Source organism: Protomyctophum bolini (assembly GCF_963924005.1).
Source record: "Protomyctophum bolini genome assembly, chromosome: 15".
Classification (NCBI taxonomy): domain Eukaryota; kingdom Metazoa; phylum Chordata; class Actinopteri; order Myctophiformes; family Myctophidae; genus Protomyctophum; species Protomyctophum bolini.
In genome coordinates, this window is record NC_137876.1 from 18,011,468 (window position 1) to 18,036,123 (window position 24,656).

Here is a 24,656-nt window from a genome sequence, read left to right on the forward strand (position 1 = left end):
TATATGTCCCCATTCTGGGCACGTCACAATAGGTTGAACATTCGTGTTGTGAGCTTGTGTAAGATTGGCAAGAGATTTTAGTGTAGAGGGGAAAACATTTGGTGGCCAAGGATAGACCCCTGGGGGGTCCCCCCGGCAATGGAGTACAGTATAGGAGTACAGTTTAAGTGGTTAAAGGGCCACTTAACCCCTTTTGCAACCAGAGCTTATTTTAGTTTGTGTGTAATATGTTTTTTTATATATATATATATATATATATATATATATTTTAGTCATGAAATGAAAATGTGGTCTCGCTTCCTTCCTGGACTACAAAGTCACACCTCGATGCAGCCTCCCCCCCTCTCCACAAGCAGGGGAAGTGCACTAAAGCATTATGGTCATTGTAGGAATTCAGCAATCCAGTCAAACACACAGACTTCATTATTCTTCTGGCCATAGGGTGCAAGTTTCACATTGTGCTCCTGTTATCTACTACAGATGCTATCAACATCGAGTAACTGCAGTTTCTTTTAAACGCTACCAACTGTAAAAAGAAAACATACAGAGTATTTAAAAGTTCTAGTGCCCAAGGGCTTAACGATTTAGATTAGAATGTCAGTTTACAAGCAGGTGAAATATAATGACGCCCCGATGTGCAACAGAGCCAGTTCACCTGCAAAAACATGTCCAGGAGAAGATGAAATGCTCGTGGCTTTCCGGTGGCTTTGTTGGCTACAGAGGTTGTTTGTCAGTCTAATAATCATTGCAACAGATTTTGTCAATACTGTTACCGTTTCTATCTCTTACTGTGAGGCTGTGAACCCAGTGAGATGAATTGAACAAGGTAAACAAGTGTAATGCTTAATTGGGTCGTCCACTCACAGTTAACAGTCTTTGTATTGAGTTTGTGCTTGAAATGTGCTGTAATTCTGCAAACTGTTAATACATATTTCAATCAATCAATCAATCAATCAATAAAAGAAAAGCGCAGAAGGACCGGATGGAGAATGACGGCAAGAAAAAAGCACTTATTGTAGACGGTCGGTCAATTCTCTGTTACGTCTTTGAAGCCTCTGGAACAGGAGACCGTGAAAGGAAATGCACTGTACATCAAAGCCAGTCTGTTGTAGACGGTTAATCAAACTAATCTCATTTAATCACTCCCTATTTTAGTCACGTCGTTATAGGTGAATTGTTTCAGAGTCCATGTCATATTAGAGATGGTGAAAATAGTAGGTCTACAAGCTCACAGCATTGTTTTTGTATGACGCCATTTTTGTGACAAAGTACACACAATGCATCTTGATTATTCGATTAATCAAAAAAAGTATTCCGTTGGATCATTCGAGTCTTTCCAAATGATCAAAATATTTTCTTCCAGGCACCATGCTTGCCTCCCCAAAGTGTCTCTCCGATTAGAGCGATGTTCTCTTGTCTCGCCACCACGACATCAAACCTTCGCCTCGATTACCGAACGGTTATTTTCAAAATGGTGAAGATGGCAGATCTACAAGTCCACAATGCGACACAATGGGAACCAGTTCAGTTATGTTTGGTTCTTCTTATTCCAAGAGCCAGAGCTCCAAAATTGGTGGGGAAAACTAGACCTATATTAAATTGTTTATAGGATCAATACAAGTAAATTAATACATGATAACGCTTCCGCAGTAGTAGCTTTTTCATATTTTCGATTATTTTTCATATTTTATAATGACTCATTTGCATATTTAAAAATGTAAAATTTGTAATACAATAAATCATTGTTTTCGTGTAAGTAATCAACTTTGGAAGTTTCATGGTGCTGACAATCACCATGAAAAACAATAATATGGTATAGTTTTGCACACTCAATTCACAATTAACGTTCCAATTTTGGAACTCTGGCTCATGGACTAAAAACCAAAAAGAACTGAACCGGTTCCCACTGGGAACCAACCGGTGGAAAAGGGGCCATTGTGAGTTTGTAGAATGGTTATATTCCGCTGTTCTTGTACACCGTGATTTAGGTAATTATATGTCGATTGCAGGATAAGAAGTTCAAAATTATAAATGTAATTGCACGCTCTCACTCTCTATTTTGAGTGGTACTGTACCAGACGGCACAAGATTGAGGACATGCATGCACATGACTGCGACGTAGGGGTGCATGTGTGCAATGAACTAATTGATTTAATCAATTATAAAATCACCTCATAAAAACAATCGCTTAATGATTGATCTCCATGTTGGGGATCTTGCTTCTGTATCATGCGATGAATCAACAAAGCAATGGAACAATCGATACGAAGATAATCGGTATAGGCCTACAGTAGTGCACGTCTGTGGTCTCTAAGCTTAAAGTTAACCCATTCTTTTTAAAAGTTAACCCACTTCTAATGCCAGTACCTTGGTCAAATGCAGTGGCACGTGCACTCTGTAGTGCATGTACCTAACATGCATGTGTAGGAAAGTGGAGTAACTGTATAGGCTGCCTGGCTAAAGCCAGACCGAATCCGCCGTTGTGATTTGTGTCTGGCTTATTAGCCGTGCTAGTAGTAACTGGGGTAAACCCAGCAAACATTGCACTCACGCAGGCAGGCAGGTTAGGCACGCACGCACCATATTTTCCCAATAAAAATGATCACTCCAAAAGAAATGTCCACCCATGGTTGACATTGCTATCGCTGTCCAGTGTAAATACAGCTTTATTCTATACTCCTGTCTGGAGCTTCTATAGGTCCCTCTTCCCCAATAACTCTGAGGAGTTAAGACCCCAGCCGGCCCCCGATGAAAATCTCTCCTCTCCTTGACCTGATCTCAGTGCTCTGGCAGCTGCTCTGATCCCCAGCTGGCTGTTGATGTCAGCTTTAGAGCGGTTAAAAAAAAAAAAAACGCACACTTTGGCACAATTTCTGTATGCCATGCATTTTTCACACCCTTCTATTCTCTGAAGCACGTCTCCCAGTCGGTCAGAGTCGGTTGCCTTGCCAGGCATGCAAAACAAAACAAAGCGTGATGTTCACAATGTAGAGCAGGTGTGCTTCCTTTGCTCTGATTGCCTCCTTGGCTGTGGGTACTCACTCGGCGGCGTTGCCATGTCCGCTTGTTATAAGCGACTTTTAGGCCTGTTTTTCTCTGTACCGTTGCTTGCAAATATTGGTGGTTGCGGGTTTTTTTGTGCTTGGTTATAGTGTAGTTGCTTCTTTTTTGGGCTTGTTTCCTGAGTTCCCAAATTATGTTTTTAAATGGTTCAATTCTGCTACACAATGATTTCCCCAAATCCATTCATGAGCACTTTCACATCAAAGCCCATGTGACCCATCACAAACGTGGATAAATCTGCTGGAAGCAGAGTGGCATTATTATTTCACAAAGGAAGAGCAAACTATATACAAACGATTCTAATGCACAATCCAGACTAGAAGAAGCAACACAGCTGCTGCCAACGCGGGCGGGGAAAGCTGCCAAAGGAATCGCAGGCTGTGTGAATGTGTAAATTAAATGGGCTTATAATGTCACACTCACTGCCCTATCATTCAGGCACAAGGATATCTGAGTAATTTCTGTGAATTGTAAGCAGTTGATTATCAACTAAAAATATATAATTTCTGCAACCCCCAGTTTGACATTCATCAGTCCACAGACAGACATTGTATTATGATTCGCTTTATGATTCTGGGACGCCAAGCAGTATTCATTTAAATATGAGATTGTACAAATGGACCCAAACTTGGTGCCCATAGTAGGCCTACTTACTTTAAAGTGTCTCACCGAGCTCCACGGGATCGTCTACGATTGGTTGACGCCAAAGAGAATTGGTTGTTTACTACCAGGTGTTTCTGATCGGTTGTTACCGCAGACATGTAAACCGCTCCAGAGCAGGTTCTGTGAGCAGCATTATGTTGCCATGGCAGAGTTCCCCTGTAAGAAGTGAACCCTGAAGTTAGCCGTACTATACCCCAAAATCCTGTTTCTTACTACATGGGCCCTGGTGAAAACATTATCTATACCTGCTTTGGAGATGATTTAAAAAAAAAACGGCTGCATCATAGCGGATTCAGTCAGCCTGTTCCCCTCTGTCTCTCTCCACTGCTAGCTTGACAACCTGGCTTGATTATATAGACCTAAGCATATAAGAGAGATGATTACAACGTGGTGTTTTCTGTAAGCCTGTTTTGCTCGATATACAAATGGACCCCTTCGACACTGCAGCCCCTGACCTGACATCATGTCTGTCATTTTGCACATTTTGCCAGCATCCATCTCTGGAATTGAAGACGGCATTTGGCCTACAGCTCCTCCTCCACACCGCCCTTGTGCTTCATCCACTTCCACACCCTCCTTCCTTCGATCGTCCACAGATGTCTGACTCTGAGCCATACCATGATCCGACACGAGAGAGGCCACAGTGAGTGGGAGATGTGATTGGTCCATGCAACTAGTCGAAACTCCTTGGGATAAAAAATGGGATAAGGGGAAAAAAGGGATGGTTCCTAAAAATAAAATAAAAATCTCCTATCGATTACTCGCCCCATGGATGGACTTGAATTATGGATATCCTTGAGGGGCACGAAGACGTTTGAGAACTTTGTTTAGAAGGCATTTGTGGCCTGGGTCAGTGTATTCTCACCATAAACCGACTGACTCAGCATAGGGCTGGGTTGTGCACATTACACTATAGTCACTATAACCACACAAATACTACTCTAGTCTACATGTTGGCTGTTGACAGTCTGGCACATTAATCTGCACTACCATAATAGTACCAGCCACCTTTGACACCTGGATAACTATTATTTAGAAATGCTGCTGAGAAAAGTATCTATTATATAGACACAGACGGCTGAAAAACAGTATCTTGCCTTGAGTCCTCCTGACTTGGTTATTTACAGTAGCTTACATAGTCTGCACTTTTTACAGTATAGGGCGTGGCTGTTCTGCCTACGGATCCGTCGCCTTGACACTGCCTTGACTCGAGCATCGGCATTGCCGTCTTTAGTCGTTTGAACTCAACAAGTGTCGTCATTATTATTATCGACCAACTGCTTGCAGTATCGGCTTCATGTTGATTGCAGAAACCTTATGATGCGCATCACGTTTTTTTTTTTTTTAGGTGGGTTTCATTGTAGCATGACTGTGACTCCGGGGAGAGGGTTGAACCCATCATTCTTTCAAAATGCAATTCAATCATGCCTTGGAAATGTTCTTGGCATTTACGGCACAGTTGAAACTACGAGCCATAAAAGAGCATAGCAGACCACTTAACCACATTAAGTTATCGTTGCTGTTGTTTTCCAAGATGGCAGATCTGCAAGCTCACAAAGCCCCGTCAGCTTGTAGATTACCTTTTTTGGTAAGTGGTGAACCGGCTGCACACACAAAAAGAAAGTCTAAAACCGTACTAAACAAAAACATTAGCGTTGACCGGCCGTCCAGTGGTTTGCTAGATTAGTTCCGGACACACAGGCGGCACTGATGGACACACGGACAACTCTTTTACAGAGGGCTAGACTCCCACAGAGTCCAAAACAACATGGCCGCGCTGTCCTGGGTTCAGTTCACCCCTAAAGGTCAACAGGAAAGGCCCTGGGCATGTCGTCTGGTCTGGTGGTCCTTTTTTTATGAAGTCCCTGCATGGACATTTTATGAGCTGCAGGAAGGGCTTCATGAAGTGGTTCTAAAGTTTTACAGTTATGTGAAGTTTCATGTTTTCTTTTTCCCCCCAGTTGATTTATTTGTCAGTAAAGTTGTTAAATATCCACTTTGCGCCTATTTGACAGCTCATACGCTCATATGTGAGCACCGTTTCGCCATCAACCCACATGACGGAATGTGCCTGACCGGTCAGTCACACACACAAGGCTTCAGATGTTATAATCGTGTAAGTGTGTGTGAAATGACGTTAGTGTGTGTACATAATGAAAGGATGTATTTGTATGTGTTCTAATTATTGGCTGGTGATTTATTTTGAAGTCAATTTGTATTTGGGGTCGCGAGACATGGCCAAAAAACGCATTTGCAGGGGTCCCCAGCCAAAAACGCTGAGAACCCCTGTTGTGTCCGACTGAAGGCTCATACATACTCCAGTTTCTGGTGATAGGTTATCACCGTTTTAGGTGATAGCGTATCACCTAAAACGGTGATAAGAGTTGAGGCCATCATACTCGCTCGCGGTGATGTCCTTAAGGATTGACCCCGCCTCCCTGTGATTTACCCAACTTCTAGACCAATCGGTGAACGGGTTGATGGCTCCAGAGTGAAAAGACTTGTCTGATAGTAAAAACAGAGATAGATGGGTCTGTGTCCGCGGTGATAGCTGATCATCACCGCCACTGACGTAATGGTGTACCTTTCCAACCCTTTAAAAACTACACCGCGGTGATAACCTATCACCAAAAACTGGAGTATGTATGAGCCTTAACTCACCTTCCAGTGAGGAGCTCCCACCTGGAGGACGTAGCCTTTGTCCTACTTCTGCTGCCCAACACTCCCCGCTGGCAGGGGCCGCCCAAGCCCCGTACGTAGCATTACATGCTATGGCACCCGAGACCGACCCTCCCCAGAACACGTGCCAAATTGTGTCCGTGTCGTTTGAACGAATAGGTGCGTTAGTAGGCCCAACTAGAGATGCACTCTGTCGAGGTGCCCAACTTGCGCCTCGCACGAGCACCAGGCAGAGCGTGCGAGTACTGCTACTAACTAACGTCTGTTACAAGTGCTGTTCTAAATCCTTTAGACCCGTTATTGACCCAAGCCTTAACGGACCGCCATTCTTACCCACGTACCTTAGTTACGTCATCGAGAACGGTGGTCCCCCATTGGCCTACGGACAACACCGACATACGCAGCCGATTACAGCACTTGCGCACTCTGCTTGCGCAAGTATAATAAATCAGTTAATAAGAATGCACTGTGTTTTAGTATTCTGAATCCGCACGCAGAATCACAGTTACTGTATTATGCGTGTAAGGTATAAGTTACACTACTGGAGATGTATATTACAAAACCAAAAATCTATATTGTGTATTGTATGCCTAAAATAGAGTTTTAGTCATAGTCTCTTGAATAGTTTTCATTTAGTTTTAGTGTGTAGTTTTAGTGACTAAATATCATAAGATTTGAGTCTACTAAATCTACAGTTGATTTAGTCGACTAAAATGTATTTAGTCTGGCCTTGATGCCGTAGTAATGACTGATTTTACACTTGCCGAAAATTGCTGACAACGTGTTGCGCTGCGACGCGTTGTGAGCTTGAAGATCGGCTATTTTCAGCATGCAACCTTAAGTGTAGAATGACTTATATGCCTACTGGATCTCTTGTCCACTAGTCCCTTCCTATAACATTTTAGTCTAGTTTTTATTTGTTGGGCGAAATTGTCAATATATTTATTCTTAGTTTTAGTCATCATAGCTTAGTTTTTATTTAGTTTCCATTTCGCATTCGTCGGTGAAACAAGGTAGTCGACGAACATTTTTAGTCTTAGTTTTAGTCGACGAAAACAACAGTGATTATGCAATTTTGGGCGGGAACCCCTTTTGGTGTTAGCATTATGCTATGCTTTAGCTATTGAAAAATAGCTAAAGGTCTGCTATTTTTGAAAAATCGAAGAACGACTCGCATAGAAACATAGCTTTTTTTTTAAACTGTCGGGATGTAGAAGACATTTTTTAGAATCTGATCTCAGGTCAAAATGGGTTATTCTACTTCATTTTCACTCCCTCTTCGTGCGGTGCGGTGGTCCTGTGACCAGACACCAAACGGAGCCCAGGGCTATCTCTCTCTCTCTCTCTCTCTCTCTCTCTGCCCATGTGAAGAGAGGCAGACGATGACCTTCAGCATTCTCCAGATACAATGAACCCATTTAGGCCTGACGTCGAAATTTAAAAAAAAATCATTTTTTTTAAATGTCAGTGGTTCTCAATATTTCATGTCTAGGACCCCCAAAAATATATGAAATTGGCCACTGACCCCCATCTGAAAATGTGTTGTTTCAGGGAGGGACCAACTCCCAGAAGCAAAGATTTGAGTTAAAAACGTTCGCTCTGAAAGAGTATAATTATATTCAAAGCTTTGCACCACATGTTCATGATTCTTCAAAAATAGCAGACCTACAAGCTCGTAGCGCGCCACTCGGTGGCACGCTATGAGCTTGTAGATCTGCTATTTTTCAATAGCTAAATTAGCGGGGGGGGGGGGGAGACTCTGTATTCTGAAAATTTCCAAAATATTAGAATATTAGATTCCGACTAAATGTCATCGCCCCACAGACTACAGAAATGTCTTTATTCTTTTTTTTTTTTTAAGTAATACTTCTACTGTAGGTGAAGTGCAGGGTAGAATTTCAAATGAGTTTTGAACAAAAATGACTGTACTGTACTGTACTCTGCCTATTTAGTAATAATAATAATAAACTTTATTTATATAGCACCTTTCATACATAAATGCAGCTCAAAGTGCTTCACAGGGCAGAACATAGAAATAGCAATAAAACACAAGCAAACGGTTAAAACGATAAAACAATATAATGGCAAAGAACATAAAAAATAAAAACATAACGTGCAGTAAATCAGTCTGGACAGAGTAGGAACACGGATATTAAAATTCAACTAAAAGCAAGAGTGAAGAGGTGAGTCTTGAGTTGAGCTTTAATAATGTCTACCGAGGGTGTGTGTCTGAGCTGTAATGGTAGTTTATTCCAGGCCGTTGGCCCGTAAAAGCAGAAAGCTGCCTCGCCATATTTTTTGTAGACATTTTTGAGTGGTGCAACCACTCCAAGGAACAGCAATGTCCGTGATGTTCACCTATGTGTTCACCTATGTGTTGGTTAATGAGCACCAGTTTGAGTACCAGTAGGGAACCAGTAGGGGCGCTGTTTGTCAGAAACAGAGAGAGAGAGAGACAGTGCTGCACTGTTGCGAGAGAGAGAGAGAGAGAGAGAGAGAGAGAGAGAGAGAGAGAGAGAGAGAGAGAGAGAGAGGAGGAGGGGGGGAGAGAGAGGGGAGTTGCACAACTCGGTTCACACGGGTGTGATTCTTTTAGGTAGGCCTACTTCAAGCAGTCCAGTAGTAGTGTGCTGTCCAACTTGGTAGAAGGACAAGGCAGTGTGCTTACATATTTAACAAAAAATAAAAAGAGCTTGTGGATAAATTAGTACATTAGTACAGTACAGCTCCGTCACCGTTTACACTTCCCTGATTACGCTTCACTGAACACCTGAGAAGATTTCACCCGGGAGGACGGTGGAGGAGCAAATGGAACGCTATAACAGAAACACAATGAAAGCTTTGTCGTGTCACAGAACCGCAATAAAAGCTTTGCCGCCATGTCACAAGCGCTTTTTTGGGGGCGGAGGGGGGCATTTCTGCTTTGTTGGCAGCTTTTACTTTGGAGTGACGGGAAAGTCGTGGCAGTGAGTAGAGTATGAGGAGAGGAGTCCTTCAGCTGTAACATGGATGGCTGCAATTTCATGTGCTTTGTCATATTCCAAAAATAGTTGGCGCCGGCGTTTGCACTGGCTCCTTATATTACAGTGAAGACATACAAGGTTTTCCGCGGCCACTGTAGAACTTCTTTTCCTCTCGGCGTTTCCCTTCAGGGGTTCATCTGCCTCCATCCCACTCTGTCCTCTGCCTCCTCTTCTCTCACACCAACTAACGTCATGTCCTCTTCTTTCACTACATCCATAAATCATTCTCTTTGGTCTTCCTCTAGGCCTCCTGCCTGGCAGTTCTAACCTCGACATCCTTCTATCCATATACTCACTATCCCTCCTGTGTACGTGTCCAAACCATCTCAGTCTGGCCTCATCTGCAAAACGTCTGGCATGCGCTGTCCCTGCTCTGATGTACTCGTTCCTGATCCTATCCATCCTTGTTACTCCCAGAGAGAACCTCAACATTTTAGTCTCTTGCTCCCTACTACTTTCTGGAGTATAATTATTTTGGCTGTGCACCTTTTATGCTGCCCGGGAGGTGAACCCTAAGATGTTTGACTTCGGTTTGCCTTCCTGCTAGCTAGTCGCTGCTAGCAGGCTCTTTGACTGTTTTGTTTTATTGGTGTTGTGTTGTTTATTTATATTTACGGTAGCCATAATTGACTTCCAGGGCAAGTTTATTCAGCTCGGGCAACACGCAACACAACACTATAAGGCCAAGTGCAAGAGAAAGACATTATACAAGGGCATTTAAATGCAACTACAAATAATTAATAAAACAGCTGTAGCGTACAACTCTGTTTGCTGGGAGTTTGTTCCGGACGTGGTGCATAATAAAACTGCTTCATAAACAAAAACGGTAGAATTCTGAAATCAAATTGACAGACGGGAAGCGTGTGTGTGTGTGTGTGTGTGTGTGTGGCCTTGCCGAGCCATGAGGCCCATAGGGCAGGAGCCTATCTCCTGTTTCTGTAGCGTGAGGCAGCTTGATGTACAAGTACACCCCCTGGACATGACGCTAGTACCCCCAAACCAACACCTTGATGCTGAGTGTCAAGCAGGGAGTCTTTGGTATGACCCGGTCCGGGGATCGAACCCCGACCTCCCAGTCTCAGGGCGGACACTAACCACAAGGCCACTGAGCTGGTGTGTGTCTGTGTCTGTGTAGAAAAGATCCAAGAGTCTTTCTTCTCTCTCTCTCTCCACAGAGCTCCCAGAGAACTGGACGGACACGAGGGAAACGCTCCTGGAAGGCATGGTGTTCCAGCTCAAGTACCTGGGAGTCACACTGGTGGAGCAGCCCAAAGGAGAGGAGCTGTCCGCAGCCGCCGTCAAGAGGATAGTGGCCACGGTGAGACAGACACGCACGCACACACATTCACCTTGCACTCCAAATCAAAACATACGCCATCAAAGACCTGTCGCCAAAACACAGCGACACAGAGAAAGCAATCATAGAAAAACACAAGGGATATTTTCTCTCTGTGGATGGGCATGATGTGTTTTTTTTCCCCTGCCACGGGTCGGCTAGCGTATAGCGGTCTGTCGGGGTCGACTCCCGGCGACCTTTGCTGCGTACAGTATACGTGTCACTTCCCTTCTCTCTCTATGCCCATTTCGGTCTACTGTAGTCTATCAATGAGAAAATAATAATAATATAGGGCTTGTCAAAATAACTGAGGTAATAATTAATTGGTTCTTTTAACCCATTTTGACCTGAGATCGGATTCTAAAAAATGTCTTCTACATCCTGACAGTTTTCTGAAAAAGCTACGTTTCTATGTGTCAGTCGTTCTTCGGTTTTTTCAAAAATAGCAGACCCACACAAGCTCGTAGCGCACCACTTGGTGGCGCGCTACGAGCTTGTGGTTCTGCTATTTTTCAATAGCTATAAAGCATAACGTAATGCTATAACACCAAAACGGGTTCCTTCCCATAATGGGTTATCAATGCATGCCTAGATGACCCGCCCCATACATCCCGTAATCCGAGAGGGAGGGCAGAATCCATTTTGCCGGCCCGGCCTGCCGGACGGTAAACGGGGTCGGCCGGTCGTTTTAAGGGCCGGCCGGTGGTTAAAAGGGCCGACCCGACCCTTTAAACGACCGGCCGGCCCTTTTAACCACCGGCAGGCCGGGCAGGCAAAATGGATTCAGCCCTTGCTGGAATCCGATCCACTCTGCACTATACTAGTCATGGTTCTGGACTATAATCTGATGGCCGGTCAGAGAGACACGGTGGAGAGCGAGATCAGGGCTCCGTTTCCGTCACCCCGCTAAACCCCTTATCCCTAAACTTCTTTGCCTTCTTTGCCTTTTTTTTTTTTTTTTTTTTTTTACTATTTTTTGCAAAACATTTTTGAATGTCTACAAGCTCACAACGTGTCAATAGTATAGATTGGCTAGTTGGAACTATTCAAAAATGTTTTTCAAACAGTAAAAAAAAAAAACGGCAAAGAAATTTACGGATAAGGGGTTTAGCAATGACGAAAGTTCCCACAGGCATATTTTGGACATGGTTCATAAATAATATATATATATAATTTAAAAAAATATTTTTTCGACACCCTCATGACTCCAAACCAAACAAACGAAACGAGTCGTGTGGTCGTTTTCCCTCTGCCGTGACCCGAATGACACTCGGGTGAAAAGCGAGTCTCTCTCTCTCTCTCTCTCTCTCTCTCTCTCTCTCTCTCTCTCTCTCTCTCCTCCGGGCCAGGGCTGGCATTTAAGGGACGAGGACACAATTAGTGTTGAGGACACCGCCGTTCGCTCGGTGTGTGACTGTGTGTGGCAAGGCTGCGCTCCGTCACGGTGGAAAAGGCTTATTGTTATTAGATCTGGCAGCTCTGGAGCCTAATGAAGTTAAGAGGCAGTGGGCCGACGACACAGGACAACAGGGGCCACACAGGACACCGCCATGGTGGAGAGAGGAGCTCCCTGCATGGGCCTATAATCACTTTTCGGCTGTCCTTGAGGGCCATGTGAGAGGAGGAGGAGGACGGTGCCGAGGACGGCTGCTGAATGACGAGGATGATATTCTTATCCTCTCGTATCGGATGTTGGCGTGGAGTCATGTTTTATAGCGAGGTCAGGAGACAAACCCTCTCCGTCGGGTTAATCCACACTTTTTAATCTGGACACCAGAATCTCATTTTTTCCACGGATGACAAAAAAATCGAAAATGTACACAAATAAATAAAACAAGCTTTTGATGGTTCAGGTTCATTTATTTGTTTGTCCCCCGAAGGGGCGATTTGGTTTACAAGCAAAGCATAACGGGCAGACACATGAAGCACATGAAACACAGAAAACTGAACCGTTTTATTTATTTTTTATTTATTTATTTTTGCCTATTATGACATGCCCAAAATACCAGGTTAAAAGTGTTAAAATCAGGACACAAAGTAGAGGTGAAATATAATATCTCGGTAGTGTTTAATCTGAGCGTGCAGTATTGTTTCATTTGTAGATGCTTGTTTTGACTGTATGACTGAGGGGTGATATAAGTTGCTCACGGATTGATATTGTATTTAGAGGCTTCTGCTTGGCTTTAACGTCTCTTTTGGTCGAGGGGAAGTTTGTTTCCCCATGTCCGCTGCTTGATGAATGTCCGAATGGCAGGACGTCAATTGTGTGCAACTTTGTTGTGTGCGCGTGTTGCACTTTCATTCGGGGGGTTTTGAATGGATTTCATGATGCCAGGCCTTAGCTGGAATTGACATTGGATATGATGATGGCATCGGATATGTTGATAGCATGTGCAAATTAGTTGAATTTATTGTTCCAATTATTTTTGATTCATGGCTTGTCTATAGCCTGAGCTAACGTTAGACATTTCTGGCCTAGATGGGAGGGGCCGCATCTCAGAAAAGCGCGCACCCTGATTGGTTCACCGATCTGTCCGTCATCCCTGGTCTCTCCTCCCGCCCCCCCCCCCCCCCCCCCACTGTGACTGTGTCGACCAGAAGCAGAAACCACTGGTTGCTGGAGAATAAGACGCTTTTCATCACTGAGTGGAGTGATTTCCACAGAGTCGGCACACGTTGTTTTTTTTGTCTTAGACGGTGTGGTGGGTTCTTCAGCCGCATTCTCCTCATTTTCCTCGCATAGCCTCGTTTGAAATTCCACTGGCAATGATTTCCTCACGGTGTTATTCTGAGGTGTGCACACACCGCTCAGAGCCCTGACGTCGCGTCATTTGGAGCGACGCCTATACGCAGAAGGGTCGACTCCCACTTTTAGACCAGTTCAGCCCAATGCGTAAATCCAGGCTTTCATTTTTCGCGCAGACGAAATGAAAGCCTATAGCCAAATTCCAATACCCCAAATCTCGGCCACTCGCTCACTCACACTCGGTCACTCCAGCATGGCAAACTATGGTGAAATTGGTGACCTGCCGAAATATGTGACCATCTCTAGACTTCACACAACTTACATAGAAGTCTTTAAATACATGGCCTAAATACCGCTAGGTTGAACTCTGCTAATAAACAAACTGCAACAATTTACATTAGGACACTAACATTATGTGATTGTCTACACGATTGTCACATATTTCAGCAGGTCACCAATTTCACCGTAACACCACCATGGAGTGAGCAAGTGTGAGTGGCCGAGATTTTGGGTATTGGAATTTGGGGTATCGAGGCTATGGCTTGTCTAACCCTCAGTCGCTCTCTCTCTCTCTCACTCACTCACTCACTCACTCACTCACTCACACGCACACGCACATACATACGCACACTCGCACGCACTCACCTGGACTCACTCACTCACACTGTCTCTCTCTCCCCCTCTCTCTCTCTCTCTCTCTCTCTCTCTCTCTCTCTCTCTCGCAGGCCAAAGCCAGTGGCAAGAAGCTCCAGAAAGTCACGTTAACGGTTTCCCCGCGGGGAATCATCCTGTACGACAGTGCCTCCAACCAGCTGATAGAAAACATCTCCATATACAGGTCAGTCTTTGCCTCCTCCTCCTCCTCTTTCTGGTTCTGGTCCGGTCCATCACACTCGACTGGTCTTTTTCACCCTGCAATATATATAACACCCCCCCCCCCCCCCTTTGCTCTCGAACCTCATCTATCTCTAGCCCATTTAGACCTGAGGCCGATTCTAAAAAAGTCGAAAAAAAGTCTTCTAAATCTTTAGTTTCTTAAAGTTTCTGTGTCAGTGGTTCTCGACCTTTTGTCATGTCAAGGACCCCCAAAAATTATATGTGATTGGGCGCAGACCCCCCATCTCAAAATATGCCGTTTCCAGGAACGGAAGCGAGTCGTGAAAGCATCTTCACTTCACTTTAAATAGCAGATCTACAAGCGCACCGAGTGCCGCGCTATGAGCTTGTAGATCTGCTATTTGTCATCAAACAGCTGTTTGTCCGAGCTTTCGCCTCGATTATGAGCTCAGGCTGACACACAGACAGACGCACAATAAAACACCTTTTTGAGTCGTGCAACCAGTACCACTCCAAGGAACAGCAATGTCCGTGTACAGTGTACACCTATGTGTTCACCTATGTATGTATTAATGAGCACGAGTATGACTGAGTACCAGTAGGGGCGCTGTTTGCCAGAAACAGAGAGAGAGAGAGGGAGAGAGAGAGAGATAGTATTAGTGCTGCACTGTTGCCTGCTAATATATGAGAGAGAGAGAGAGAGAGAGAGAGAGAGAGAGAGAGAGAGAGAGGGGAGTTGCACCACTCGGTTCACATTTTTTTCCTGTAAGTTATTAACAACGCTGTTCCTATGCCTGCCACAGCTTGCTAATGAAGACTCGTCACCCCCCCCCCCCCCCCCCCCCCTCACTCATGAGTGACTCGGTCTAAGCCCAGCTTGACTCACTTTACGAAGATTCCATGTTCGGGAGTATACAGTGTCGGGGGAGGATAATTCAATCTGGTGGGAGTTGTAGGCCCAAGTCTAATTAATTCTTCCAGCAGATGCAGAGCAGCCAGTTCTGTCGTGTCTTATCCAAGAGTTGACTCACTGATCATATTTCATGTCTTTCGTGCATCAACATTGGAATGTAAACTTGGAATGCGGCGAGTATCTGTTTTGGGAGTCCCTTGTTCGTTTTTTTATTTTTTATTTTTTTTATCCACGTGCTTTGCAGATGTCGTCTCCTGCGTGGTGTTATCATTCCCAAGCTGGCTTGCAAAGATTTGTCAAATGCAAATCGACCACTTAAATCAACTTTGAGTTGAGCATGCAGGGTCCCGCCGGGCCCTATATTTGGTCCGATACACCAAATCGCTGAAAATAGCCGATCTACAAGCCCATACGCTTGAGCCTTGTATAGGTCGCCATGTAGGTTTCCACTGAACGTTCGCCCTCATAACGAGGACGCTATAGCGTCCATGTAGGTTAATTAACCCATTCTGACCTGAGATCAGATTCTAAAAATGTCTTCTATACATCCTGACAGTTTTCTGAACAAAGCTGTTTCTATGTCAGTCGTTCTTCGATTTTTCAAAAATAGCAGACCTACAAGCTCGTAGCGCGCCACTCGGTGGCGCGCTATGAGCTTGTAGATCTGCTATTTTTCCAATAGCTAAAGCTTAACATAATGCTGACACCAAAAGGGGTTCCCACCCCCCAAAATGGGTTAATTCCAACAGCCACGTCCGTTTTCCCATATATCGTTCCTTCGCATCACCAGAGCGGAAATTCAGATTGGAATGGAATCTCCACTGAAGTTGAGTGCTTCTCTCTCTCAACGGCCCTCGAGTGGAATGGGGGGGAACGAGAGGCGGGGGAAACGTGTCGCATCACGCAGGCTTCTCACGCGGCAACGAAAAGGCCACAGACGTTGAGGTGCGCGTCCAGCTGTGACCTCAGTCAGCGCCGTGCTGAAACACATAAAGCAAGTCGGCCGGCCGCCCCGGGGGCTTCCGAGGCCTCTCCTACTATGAGCATCTGCTCAGAAGACGGACGAGCTGTAAATGAAATGGATTTTGCCTAGAGAGACACCCAATTTACAGACTATCTCTCTCTCTCTCTCTCTCTCTCTCTCTCTCTCTCTCCAGAGTTATCTGTCGTAAATCTCAGCTGCGTTGCACAGAGCGTATCTTTTTTTATAGAAGTCCCCCAAAACTCTTATTCCTTTCTTTTTTTTTTTTAAACATTTTTTACATCCCTCAGTCATTAATTAACGTTTGTCTCATCGAGTCCCCAGAGAGGAATGAACAGTTTGGAGTGCTTCTGGGGGGGGGGGGGCAGATGGCTGCTGGCATTCATTGTGGCCTTCAGGGTTGTCTCTCTCTGCGTCGCCCTGCACACGACTGGCCCGATATGAACCCGTCACTTTTTTACTGTAAGTCTCACTCTCTCAGGATGACGGTCACACATGCTTTCCTGGAGCAATTTTCTTCATTGTTTTGTGCCTATACTTTAGTCAGTACAACACCTCCCTCCCACGTGTGTATAATGCCTGTCACTGCTACTGTTCTGGGGGATTATAGGTAGACGACCACACGTGTCCTCTGATACACATGGAGTGAGTCACGGTGGAACGGTGAGGAGTTTCAGCACGAGGACACGTGTGACGCGTGTGGAGGAACACGCTATACCTCCCTGTTCTGTTCCCAACCAACCTGTAGGTGTCGCTACAGGCCCCCCCGGGAAGTGTAAAAGAGGAAAGCGAACCCCAGTCACCAGCAACACCTTTTTTTTCTTCTTTTAACAACATTTCTTGTTCAGAAAATCAGACCCTGTAGCTGACATGACATGCTGAGAAGTGAGATTGCCAACTCTGTCGTTTTGGACTTGAGATTGGAAAAGTCACGCAAAACAAATAATCCTGCAGCTCCCTCCATTACGAGTGTGCAATGAGTGTGCTGACAATTGCATAGCCTCGTTTGCACATTTCATCCGTCTTTTAGAAATTGTGTTTGCCTGGCCTGCAAATTACAATGTATTTGCCTGCACTTTTAGTCTCTAAAGTGAGGCAGGTCCCAGCTATATTTCTGCAGAGTCTGCGTTGAAGTTTTTGCTCAAGCCACACTGTGTGAATGAAATGCACAGGGTTAAATTGCACAGGGAACTGGTTAACGGCAAGATTTTTTTCTTTTTTCTTTCAGCAATTGTGGGGAGATTGATGGGGAGTTGATGGCAATGGTGAAACAAAAAAACATGTCATTGATTGATGCTTCACTGCGTCATTGCAGCTGTGAAAAAAAGCTGAGGCCAGCTTAACTTTAAGTCGTGGCACTGTCACGCCTGTCACGTTGCGGCCGAGAGACGGGCGTCGCTCTATGTAACTTAATGCCGCTGGCTTCCATTGAAAATGACTTGTAGCCTGTTGCTTTGTCGCCGCGAGTGTGACCGTACCGTTGCTTGATTTGGTCATTTTATATTTATGTATGGAGAAGTGGAACGGACAAAATCTGATTCGTCAGCTCACTTAAAGGTCCGCTGACATGCCCCGAAATTAATATGGGTGGTACAGCACATCACGTGGTCTGACTGAAAACAGTTTGAAACAGTTTGAAACGGGGCTACGGCGCTAGCAACAAGTGGCTATAGGTCAGGCTAGCGTTTTTGACGGTACATTTAGCGTCATATTGGCTATAAATGTAATTGAAAAAAAATATTTTTTCGCCAGAAATGCTTAGTTTGAATGCAATTGAGGTTGGCGTGGGTTTTTTTAGGGGAACTGCAGCACAAGCGCAAATTTTGGACTGGAGTCCCATGTTCCCCCGGTCGCCAACACCCCTGTCTGCCCGCTCTGAGACCTCTCAGCCCCGCAGCGCGACAGTCGCGACTACGGACGGTCTGCTGTTGTCTGGCCGCTGTGAGAGCAGCGCGACTACTGTTCTTTTCCCCTCTCAGCCGCAGGCTGACATGTACACCCTCGCTCTCACTCTGTAATACCGTAGTTAGTTACCACAACATTGTTCAAGTGAACTATAGTGTGTTTATGTTTGTATTCATTGTAATAATAAATATCGCTATGCCGAGGCATAGTCTTGCGGACGAGATCATGAGCCTCTACGGGGGACTGGGCATGTGTGTACACACACACACACACACACACACACACACACACACACACACATGCAATGGCACGGAATCTCTTCCCCGCTGTCATGCACTATAGCCACGGCTAAAAGTTGTGTGTGTGTGTGTGTGTGTGTGTGTGTGTGTGTGTGTCTGTGTGTGCGTACACACATGCCCAGTTCAATGCGGGGACCTGACCAGAGACTATACGTCCGTCCCCCCGTGTGTGTGCAGCCTGCATCTGAGACGGGCTAGACTATGTTGTCATGCGGAGCGACGCGGCGATAAATAAAATAATCATAGCGATATTGATTATTACAATGAACAAGCATAAACACACAGTTCACCTGAACAATGTTGCGAAAAAATAATATTTTTAATGAGACTTTCACCCAGTATTCAAGCTAAATGTGACACCAAAATAGTAGCATAAGTTGCTATGCTACCACGGCCACCAAGCCTGGCGAGCCCGCATAGAAGTCGTTGGGGAAAGCTTTCGCCACTCTGACGTCAGAATCATGATAGCATTGTTTGATAGCAGTTATTAGCTCCCGAGGGGCGTGTCAGTCTTCCTTTAAGGGCTTGAAATTAAGTTGCCCGTTTTGGCCTGCTCGCTGCTTCGTCTGTTGACGGCTCTCTTTTATTGGAGAGAAAGAAAGAAAAGTTTAAAAAAAAACTCCTTGCATGTGTTTCCCTTTCAGAATATCGTACTGCACGGCAGACAAGATGCACGATAAAGTGTTTGCCTACATTGTCCAGAGCCAACAGAATGAGACTCTCGAGTGTCACGCCTTCCTCTGCACTAAGAGGAAAGTGGTAAGTCAACATCTGATATGATATATGATATATGATACAGTATATATTATACAACATATGATACGTCTCTACCCACGTATGCCTACTGTCTGTGCACGCATGCTGGCACCCTGCAGGTATCCACGTAAGCTAATTCATTCACAGCAGCCAAACATATAGTCCATAGGCAACATAATAATAATGGACTTTTATTTATAATGCACTTTAAATTTGTGAAAATCTCAAAGAACTTACAATAGGCAATTGCATTAAAAAAAGAGTCATCACAGCACCATTAAAAAACATCTAAGAAACTAAAAAAAGTTTTTAAAGATGAGTGCCTAAAGCCTAGAGGAGGGAAAAGAGTGTAGCTTAAAAAAAAAAAGGTTAAAAAGGTACGTTTTTTGTCCTCTCAACCGACTGTGGTCCTCTCAGGCATTGAGATAATCTTTATTTCGCTGTTGTCAGGGCGGGAAAGCTCTAATGACTCTAAATTCTAATTCCCTATACTTGATCATATTACGACGTAACACAAAAGGCATCAAAGGTAGCAGATCCACAAGCTCGTAATTGAGCTTGTAGATCTGCTACCTGTGCACTTTTCGAATTTGAATCCTGAAAAGTGACAGTTTATCAGAAAACGGCTTTAAAAGACGTTTTTAGAATCGGCCTCTATGGGGGTCTAAAATGGGTTAATATTATGACCTTTGGCTTTAACCTGCATTCTGAACGGGAACCCATTTTGGTGTTGGCATCATGTTATGCTTTAGCTATTGAAAAATAGCAGATCTACAAGCTCATAGGTCTGCTATTTTTTTTGAAAAATCGAAGAACGACTGACATTTTCAGACCTGAGATCATCTGATCTCAGGTCGGAATGGGTTAATCAGACCAGTGTGTGTCCAGTGGAAACCTCGTATGAATCTGATCTCGGGTCAGAATGGGTTAAGAACACCTGTGTTGAGTATAGTACGCCTCCTCTCATACAATTATGACCTGATGGGAGCGAGCGGGGGAGGGGAGCCTCCGAGCCTGTGGTTTGGCCCTCCCTCCATGGCTCCCTGGGGGGGCTTACTGAAGGACTCCTCCCTTCCTTCCCCTGGCTAATTTGGTTCTGGACGAAGGGCCACATATCCTCTGAGCTACATAAACAACTTGTCATAGAGGGGAGAAGTTGTCGTCCACACACACACACACACACACACACACACACACACACACACACACACACACACGCACACACTCTCTCACTCACACACACACACACACAGACACACACACACCCACCCCATCCAAGACACCATTGAGGAACTCCTTTTTGTGTTTGTGACAGCTGGTTCCTGTTTTTTGGAGTTACACTGTGTATAATGTACTATATTTTCATTATTATTGTTATAACTCACTGTGTGTGTGTGTGTGTGTGTGTCTGTCCGTCCCCCCTCTCTCTCTCTCTCTCTCTCTCTCTCTGTCTCTGTCTGTCTGTCTGTCTGTCTATCTCCATCTCCATGTCTGTCTGTCTCTCTCTCTCTCTCGCCTTCAGGCTCAGGCGGTGACGTTAACGGTGGCCCAGGCCTTCAGAGTGGCGTTTGAGTTTTGGCAGGCTGCCAAGGAAGGTAAACGCATGGTTGCTCTCCCCCCCCATGGCTGGAGGATTGTGACGGATGTCTCGTGTTCCGCGAGCGTAACCGTTCCCCCTCCCTTCCTCTTTTTTTGTGTGCCGTCTCTCTTTCACTGAGCCCCCCCCTCTCTCTCTCTTTCCATGTCATTCACATTTCATACAGTATAGCCACACGATCCTAGATCGCCGCATATATATATATATATATACTGATATGTCTGAATCAATGAATTGAGTATGAAGGACCCCACTGGATCTTTAACCCATTTTGACCTGGGAACGATTCTGCCAGATGTCTTCTAAATCCTGACTGTGTTTTCTCTTGAGAAAGCAGTTTTTATGTCAAGAACCCCCAAGTGAATATGTGTATATTTGTCCGCGAGCCTCTGTCTGAAAAGGTTTTTTTGCCGGGGGACCCAATTATGATCATTTATATCTCGGCTGTTCAACAACAGCATTCCTACAATGCGGGTTTGTAGATACGCTATGTTTGAGTAGCCAACATTTAAACGGATACAATTATTGTGGCGCTATATTTAACTATACAGTTCCGGCTGGGGACCCCCCATGGTACCCCTCTAAGGACCCCTGGGGGGGGGGGGGGGGTCCCTGGAACCCCACTTTGAGAACCACCGATGTAGGTTGCTAGAACAGTGGCGAGAGCGGCCGCTAACGGACCTATGCCCAATGCACCGATTGATGATTGAGAACGGAGTCATATGTCACTGTTATGAAGTATACAGCCCTATAGAGTCTGCATTCGGTGACTGAATATAGTTTCCACCCAGACGTAGAGGTATAGAGAGAATGACCTGTGGCAGAGTGTGTCTGGTTTCCAGGCTATATAGAAGAGCTCCACACTGAGGTGTCTCGGACAACGTGCCAACAGTAAATGACCTGGTATTAACCTGGACTTGACGCCTTGACCCCCCCCCCCCCGTGGATGACACCGGTGTGCGTTCAGCGCTCTGCCAGCACTATACACCGAGTGGTTACGAAACTGTCGGAAGAACCAAAAACACTATAGCTTTGGGCCCTCCTGCGTTGCGTTAAAAATGCCGACCGAAGCAACGGCTCTATACCCATTTGAGAGCCTCGTACAGCTGGGCCCCCGCACGCTGCGGGCCCTGGAGCTTATAGGCTCCAGTGAGTTCCCTTTTTAATCGCACTCTCTCACGGTACCAGATTGATTGATTTTGTCCCTGTGTCTCTCGCCCCAGGGTCCAAGTGAAATCTGCTTTATACTTGAACGCATGCCCTCTCAATTAGGTGCCTCCTTCCCTATATTATACCGTCCCTCCATACCGCATGAGAAAGAAAAATCACTTTTTTTTTTTACCCCTCCTCGCTTCATCAAGTATTTATCGTTTCATCTTCCGTTCGATATAGAACTTCTAAAAAAAAGAAAAAAAGAAAAAAAAAACACTTGTCTCCTTTTGCGGATGTTGTGTGTGTGTGTGTGGGGGGGGGGGAATTGAAGAGGTGTTGTTCATACAGGTGACGCGACGACGCAGCGGAACATGCGCCTAATTTAATGCATGTGTGTGTGTGTGTGTGTGTGTGTGTGTGTGTGTCTGTGTGTGTGTGTAGAGGGCTTCAGTGTCTGTACCGCATCGTCTTGCCTCCCGTGTCTTGCCTTAAGCATGAATTTAATTATACTGGCCAATAATTATACTGCAGAAAATGGGAAAGAAATCTGTTACTGTATAAGCGGCGGTGGAAGAAGTATACTTGCATGTTTTACTTGAGTAAAAGTAAAAAAAAGTGTGTATATCAAATCAACACTGCAAAGTAGAAATGCTAGTAAAAGTACAAAAAGTATTGCCGTTAAAATATACTTGAATGTACACAAAAAGTAAAAGTGCTCATTGTGCAGAATTTCAGCACGTTCAAAATGTATAAAAGAAATTATTTTGAGAAATGGCAGAGCTAGACGAGCTTGTACAGTAGATCTGCTACTGTAAATCTCCAAAGGAACTGACTAAAGCTGTCGGTGGAGGAAAACGTACACTGTTTGGCTCAGATTTATGTGGTGCAAGTGGAAGTATTGAAAATTGGAAATACTGTAAAAAAGTAAAAAAATACCTCAAACTTGTGCTTATAGTTATACTGTGCGCTTATTTGAGCTTATTATACATCGTCTGTTTCCGCCGCGCCGTTGTACAGCGGAGGGTAAATCGGGGCGCAATACGCGGACGCTTGCAGAGTGCGCTATAGCCTCACGTTGCACCCTGCTGGTGCGTCGCGGAAGTGCACGTCGGTCTCGCTATGTCTGTCTAGTAATTCCACACCTGGCAGCTCCGAATGCCCTCGTCAGACCGCTGTTTTCTTTTCCCTGTCTAAACTGCTGTTGCTCCCACGCATATGCGCACGCACGCACGCACGCACACACACACGCGCACACACGCACACACACACACACACACACACACACACACACACCACCATTATAGTCTTTGCTTATCACCATCAGGGAGACGGGTGAAGAGACGGAGAGAGAGAGAGAGAGAGAGATGGGTGGGGGAGGGGGGGGGGGGGAAGAGGGCAAGGAAGCATGAAAGGGGGGAGTTGTGTGTGTGTGTGTGTGTGTGTGTGTGTGTGGCTGGCTGGCTGGCAGCTCGGGTGACATTGATCCTGTCTTGGTGAGAAAACGAGGGTGAGGTTATTTATGCAGTACATAGACACACACACATCCTCCACATCTATATCCCTCTGTTATATAGTAGTTACCGTTTTTTTAGCCATTTTGAATGGCATTTTAATTAATTTGCTTGGATTTCGCCTACTGTATATGCCCATGGATACCCAGTGACACTATATATACGCTCCTTGTATAGGTTCTCCGCAAGCCGCGTACAGAGTACAAATATCAAGAATTGCAAATTAGCGCACATGCTTCTCTGCAGCCTCCCTCTCTCTCTCTCTCGCTCGCTCTCTCTCTCTCTCTCTCTCTCTCTCTCTCTCTCTCTCTCTCTCTCTCTCTCTCCTGCTCTCGCCTTCCCTTCCCCCTACCATGTCTCCCTGTTACATCCCCCCCCCCCCCCAAACGCATTGTTCGGGGGGTGGGGGGGTATGTGTTTAGGTCCTCGCTTCGACAACAATGCAGCTGATGAAGGCAGCATACGAAGGCGTATATCGGTGTGGGGGGAGGAGTGGGGGAGGAGTGGAAGCAGAAGGAATATCAAAAGGAACTAGTGGTGGTCTCTTGTGGCCACGGCGAAGGAGGGAGGGAGCGAGACGGAGAGAGAGAGGCGATGCAGAGTCTGTAATAGCTCCAGCTCCAGCCCCCCCCCCCCCCCCCCAGAGGGTTTGGGGGTGAAGAGGAACACAGAGTCTTCTCTCTACTACTGTACTTAGTCTAGTACAGTAGCTGCACATGTCTTACAGGCGCTGCTACGACCTCCCTACACAGCTCCGCCGCACACACAACCCCCGAGCCTGCCACCATTTCCTATACATACATACACGGCGTGAGAAATGTGTTCCATGGTGTGCTCGCTATAAACGACGCAGACATGGCTTTGCACTGGAACATCCGCTCGGGAGCTGCTGTGCTTCTGGCAGGATATAGACTCCGTGGTCGCTCGGAAGTCGGAGTGAAAGTGTTTTGGGTTGGGTGTCAATGCGACATTTCTTTAAGTCGTCTGCGACCGTTCTTTTTTTTTTTCTTTCCCAGAGGCACGTCGTGCCACTGCCATTTTTGTCTGTCGGTTCCACATCGGTATAGACACTTAAAAGTGACTAGCCACCAACGGCACTTAGTCAGGCAAGGCCCAGCATAATGTATAGATGTCATGCGGTGTACAATCTATTCGCAGTAAATATGAACATGCTGTACATCTACTATACGCTAA

General features: G+C 45.4%; 1 protein-coding gene across 1 annotated transcript in view; it reads left to right on the top strand.

The window, feature by feature from the left end:
- The window catches only part of ldlrap1b (low density lipoprotein receptor adaptor protein 1b), a 75,535-nt gene that overhangs the window by 30,685 nt on the left and 20,194 nt on the right, over window positions 1-24,656 (top strand). Inside the window, exons 2-5 of the mRNA XM_080784248.1 lie at window positions 10,604-10,746; window positions 14,236-14,348; window positions 19,091-19,205; window positions 20,725-20,797. Coding sequence (XP_080640374.1) covers window positions 10,604-10,746; window positions 14,236-14,348; window positions 19,091-19,205; window positions 20,725-20,797 — 444 coding nt within the window. The remainder of the gene's footprint in view (window positions 1-10,603; window positions 10,747-14,235; window positions 14,349-19,090; window positions 19,206-20,724; window positions 20,798-24,656) is intronic.